Here is a 5,813-nt window from a genome sequence, read left to right on the forward strand (position 1 = left end):
TTTCCCTCAGGTTGGCCGTGAGGATGAAGGTCATTCTTTATGGGACCTGAAGGATGCCCTGACCATCCCGTATTCTCTGGGGGTCAACTTGCCATACTTTTTCCATGCTGGGGAGACTGGTAAGCATGAGGGCTCAAGGCCTGTTATTGTTTGCAGAGGCAAGAGGTGAAGTCTTGCAAGCACAGAAGCAGCAAGCCAGGCGTGTGTGTGTATGTGTGTGTGTGTATGCGTATGCACATGTATATTATGGGGTTTCCTATGCTTCTCCCCATATCAGCTTGTTGCTATAGCATTCCTACTAGGCATTCCTGAACACCTCCCCTACTTGCTCTTGACTGTAGGCAGCATATTGCTGAGAGTCTTTGGCCTGTGTGTTACATGGAATCATAATGCAAATTATTGCTGGTAGCCATTTCCTCCCCAGCACAGCACTCACCTCCCATCCGCAGGGGCAGAATTCCTCAACCATTACTTTACATTTAAAGGTGAAGGAATGTCTGAGCCCGCCTCGAGTCTTACAAGAATACAGTTATCAAAGTAACTGATCATCACTCTCCATTCCAATTATTGGCAATATATTATTCAGTCCATATGGGTGGGATTTATCCTATCCATGCATGCCAATTGTGTCTAACTTGTGTGTTATGATTATTGCATGTTGACATCTACAAAGAAGATGTCTACATCTGGACTAGTTACCCTATAGTTGTCCCTTTATAGCCATGGACCGTAACAAGCACTTCTAAGATGCAATACATCCCAGCCTAACGAACGGGCTGTTCCCAAGAAGTAAGTTATTACTTCTCTCTGATGTCTGTGAGCGGAGGCCAGCATGATTAGCTTAGCTGTAAGAGCAGTACTGTGCACATGTAAAGCCAGATTAGATGAGTGGGTATCGGTATGCTGGGCAATGTCTAGGCAGATTTGGGTTCCTGTTTCACTGAAAATGCAAAGTGGGAACTCAGAGCACGAGCATCCTTCTCAACTTGTGACTGGGACATTTAATAACCATATCACCCAGCAGTTTGAGAAGATATATTTCCTCACACAACTGCAGTGATTCTTACTTGTTTCTGCTCAGACTGGCAGGGCACCTCTGTAGACAATAATGTGCTGGATGCATTGTTACTGAATACCAGCCGGATTGGCCATGGTCTTGCCCTCATTAGACATCCAGTAGCCAAAAGTTTGTCTCTGAAGAGGAATATTCCTGTAGAAGTCTGTCCCATCTCCAACCAGGTATGTTGGTAAAAGTTTAGGTCTTGGGGCTGGGACTGTGGAGTGGGATTTACCATGGCAGCTAGGGAGCTGGGGACAGCTAGATGTTTTGTTTCACCCAGGGTAGGCTAGTTTCTTTTTCTACCACATTATACTGCTGTCTGCTACATAGATACACGCCAATTATATATAAGGCTTGTAATGCCAGTCAGCTCCAAATCATTTGAATTCCTATTGAGAGGAACCTGGGAAGGCAGTCCTTCCTTGTGGAGGTGAGGCCCAGAGCCAAGGAGTCGCCTAAAGAGACACAACTAAAAATACTTCAAAACCAGAAGGGACAGAGGCTGAGAAGCTGGGATTGTCACTGGAAGTCTTTAGGGTTTACAGAATTCATAACCAGGGGGAACTCTTTTGCAACACATTAGCGTGGTGCCCACTGTCCCCTGGGTGCAGCAGAGAGGATGCTCTGGGGGAGAGATGTGCCGCTGTGAGTCTTGAGGGAGAGAACCCTGACAGCAGCTTCAGATGCTCTGGGCCTTTAAGCATCATGGCAAATACGTAACCAAAAAGACTGTTCTTGAAACGCTCACAGTCGATTTGATATAAATAGGCAGAAGTTACTTGATTTAGGTGATTAATTTGAGAAGCCAATCTCCTTGTATAGCCAGTGGAGACAAGTCGGCTCCTTCTTGCAGCAGTTCAGAGCAGAATGCCTAAATGATCTGAACAGACCTCTGGAGGCTCTTCCTCCCTGATGACTACCTGCTGACACAGGCAGCTATAGCAGGTATGCTGTGTGATGGTTGCCATTATGCAAACACGGCTACAGCAATAACTGGATGTGGTGTTGTCTCCCGCCCTTCCTTGCTGAGGTCCTCCTGTTGGCAGATGACTTGCGGAACCACCCTGCAGCAGCCCTCATGGCTGAAGGGCACCCCATTGTGATCAGCCCCGATGATCCCTCTGTCTTTGGGGCAAAGGGAGTCTCCTATGACTTCTATGAGGTGTTCATGGCCATCGGAGGGATGAATGCCGACCTGAGGACCTTAAAACAACTTGCACTCAACTCCATAAAGTAAGTTCCCCATGTCTCTTGTCTGGCCATAGTAATGCTAAGGGGACTATCCGCTAGCTCCCTGAAACTCCACTGCATCTGGGTTTTGGCTCCAGAGTCTCCTCTGCCACGTGAACTGGGCTTCTGTGTGGCAACTTGTTGTGATATTTGGCACCCGACCTCTGCCGTCGAGGGTCATTTATACACTTTCTCTAATGTAGAGGATGCAAAAATGGCACTTTATTACGTAATGAACAGGGTTATATAATCTCCCAAGAAGCCTCGCCCATCATGGGTGGTTACTGCATTCCTGTAACGTAAGCACGTAAGCACGTAATCTTCCGACCGCCCACACTGCCACCCAGTGTTCTGCAACACTTCTGTTAATCCAAATTCTCCTCTGTGTGTCTCCTCCAAGGACAGGACACAGGGATTCCAGTGCATTTCTCTCAGTACCTCAGTTTAGTCCTCCTTTTCCATCCTTTGTAAACTTGCCTCCAGCACCTGGTATGAGTATGGGAGAAATCTTACGTCTTTGTATCACCCGTCTATTTCTGTGAAAATGTGATGTGCTGCAGGGTTTGCCATGGCCCGCTGGGGACACAGGAAAACAGCCTACCAGCACGCAGTTTGAGTGCATTTAACCACTTTTTCTATTTACCTGCACAGGTCTGAATGTACTGATATAGTCTGGATATGGTGCCCAGGGTCTTTCCGCACGTTCCTAGACACTTGTCTGTTTGCCAAATCCTGTGCCAATCCTTATGTCAATCCTAAATCCCTGCAAGGCCAGGGAGACAACAAATACTCTCTATTTCCTACCAGTTTGGACCAAGCCCAGGGCACATCTGAAAGCAACAGCAGTGCTGTCTCTTCTGTATTAGTTATTGGGTGATGCCCAGCGAGCCTCCAGCTTAGACGGACTGAACTGTTTGTCTTCGTGGTGCAGGACTTGGTAGCTGTTGACGCTTCTTGTCCCAGGGTGAACCCAGACAGCAGGAGCTCAAGGCTCTTTATGTTACTCTGTGTCGTGTGGAAATGTCCTGTTGCTGATTCATGCCTTTTCATTTTGGTCACTGCTCTTGAAATAGCTGCCCCTTTGTCTCCTGTCTGATACTGACTTTTGTCCTTCTCACAGATACAGTGCCATGCTACCGGATGAGAAAGCCAAGGCCAAAGAGGTCTGGCAGAAAAAATGGGACCAATTTGTGGCTGACCTCTCTGATAGCTTTTTGAGGGAGCTTTAGAGGAGAGTAGACTCATCTCAGAAGGCATTTGGCAAGCCAGAGAGTGCCAGGCTTATTGCTAAGAGGGAGACTGCTTCTTCCATGTGACCTGAGAAGATGAATGAACCTCGAAGCCTCACCTGGCAATGGACGATTCTGGTAAGCCAGGCTTAATGCTAAAGAATGAGCTGCACTATGCTGTAAAAGTCATGGACTGTAGGTAAAAGGAAGCAGTGAGCCTTTGTAGCAATAAGAAAAGAACACCCCACTCAAAATAGTCAAAACAATTAAAAATTGCCAAATCCTGACATCCTTATTCAGGGAAGACATGCTTTCTAATTAGGGTTAGGGGGAGATTGCCAACACGAGGATCTCTGGATTTTGCCTTATCACTACAAAATGCAGACCTCGTCCAGAGACAGCTAAGACAAACATCCAACCATTTGGGCCACTGACCTTCAGGAGAGCAAGGACTGAAAACGACTCTTGTTATGTTTAACCCTGGGCCTGCTGCCAAAATAGCATTGCTAGGTTGAAGAACCAGTCACAGGTCTGATGTCTGCTATTTCAGGACTTACCATGGCTGGAAATGAGCTGATGGAACTCGGTCCCAGAACATTTAAGCCTGGCTGCACAGTGATCACAAAGCCAGAAAGAGGTGCCTCATTTGCTGACAGGGATTTTCACACACCTTGCTAACCAAGGGGGTGGAATGCCTTGCAGCCCTAGCTCTTTTCAGTCACAGCTGTCTTTACACCATTTCTTTCTGCCACACACCCCACACCTTCCTCTGAAGCACCAGCAGCTGCTCTTTGCAGGCTGGTCTTTTCTGGGCCTTGATGAGTATTTGGTCTTGGGACAACCTTTACACTGGAGTAGAACCATCTTCACACCTCCTCCACGGGTGTTGCATACAGATCTCTGTCTAAAGTCCCCAAGGTAGGTTTTGGTCATGGTCAGATTATAAATGCTGACTTGGGAAGCACCTTGTTTGTCATTCTGCTGAGGAAGAACAGGTGGAACGGCTGCTAACTGGTGACACAAAACCATGTCCCTCAGAGCTGCCTGATGTTTTGGCTTTGCTGTATGTGGATGGATGAAGACTTTTATTTGCAATGAATTGATTCTCCCTTAAGTGAGCCTCTTTGCTGCCAGGGTGAAGCTAATCATTACAGAGCCGGTGTGGGAGGAGCTGAGTTCCTCAATACACATTGACCCATGTCCCTTCCTTTTCTGCCACGGTGGAAAGGTTTCAGCTCTTCATGCACATGGTCTCTTGAGGACTTGAGCCACTGAGGGCCTTTTGGTTACCTGCAGTGTTCCCTCCTCACTACCCACATTACCCAACAGCAGGACTAGATCTTCTGTTTGCCAAAGACTTGATGGGAGCTGTTGTGGCCAGTTTGTTCTTGCTTTCCTAGGAAAAACCTGTTGTGCACTTGGCCATTTACCAACTTTGCATCAGGAACTGTTACGTGATGTGGCCCAGTGTCTGGAGCCACCAGTGAGTGATTCTGTTCAGGATTACAGCACAGATATCACTGCAAGTTTAAAATGGTGCAGGTCTGGTGTGATCTTCAGATGAAGCCCTCAGAAAGGTGAAACTTGACTCTATGTTTGCATCTGTGACTAGCCTAGTGACTCCCCTTCTGCTGAAGGTATCCATCTCAGGGTTGGTCAGATAACAGAAGGTTTCTACCCTGACCACATACATGTTTAAACGTGAACCTGAACTACGTGGAGAGCCCTGACTCCGGTGGCTTAGCTTTCCTTGGATCCATCCTTGAATAGGGCATTGCCATGTGTGGTAACTGGGGCCAACCAGGAGCCCTCTGGCACTAGTTGGCCTTTAATCATTTTTAGGACCTTAGTGAGTCTGACAGAAGGAGGGCCAGCCTGCTTTGCTGCTGGGGATCAACCCTTTCTTAGAGCAGGCTTTAGTTCGGAGAAAGCTGCCCACTGAGAAACCCAGCCTGCACCCTCACTCCTCTAACTCTAGGTGGGCAAAAACCAGGAGGGGTTTAGGCTGGACTGCAGCAGTTAAGAAAGACCAATCCATTCAGGTATCTCCAAAGCCTTATATATTTGGCTGCAGGGCTTCACTGAGACTCAGCTCTTGGCAACTGCAGTAACATTTCAAGGATTTTGCTACCGGTCCCTTCCCTCACCCTCAGTACCTTGGCTCTCTGCTCACATTTGTTGGCAAATACATCTCATGTAGTGCTTTCTTGCCCATCTCTTCCAGAACACAGTATAAATTTAAATTTTAAAGCCTGTTTTAATTGTGGGGTTTATTTTCTTCCCACCCCCACCCC

General features: G+C 47.4%; 1 protein-coding gene across 1 annotated transcript in view; it reads left to right on the forward strand.

The window, feature by feature from the left end:
* Positions 1 to 3,807, forward strand: part of CECR1 (cat eye syndrome chromosome region, candidate 1) — a 19,290-nt gene extending 15,483 nt beyond the window's left edge. Inside the window, exons 6-9 of the mRNA XM_010133342.1 lie at positions 11 to 119; positions 1,082 to 1,239; positions 2,091 to 2,293; positions 3,411 to 3,807. Coding sequence (XP_010131644.1) covers positions 11 to 119; positions 1,082 to 1,239; positions 2,091 to 2,293; positions 3,411 to 3,519 — 579 coding nt within the window. The 3' untranslated portion in view covers positions 3,520 to 3,807. The remainder of the gene's footprint in view (positions 1 to 10; positions 120 to 1,081; positions 1,240 to 2,090; positions 2,294 to 3,410) is intronic.
* The last annotated feature ends 2,006 nt before the right edge of the window (positions 3,808 to 5,813 follow it).

This window comes from Buceros rhinoceros, unplaced genomic scaffold (assembly GCF_000710305.1).
Source record: "Buceros rhinoceros silvestris isolate BGI_N320 unplaced genomic scaffold, ASM71030v1 scaffold13173, whole genome shotgun sequence".
NCBI classification, from domain to species: domain Eukaryota; kingdom Metazoa; phylum Chordata; class Aves; order Bucerotiformes; family Bucerotidae; genus Buceros; species Buceros rhinoceros.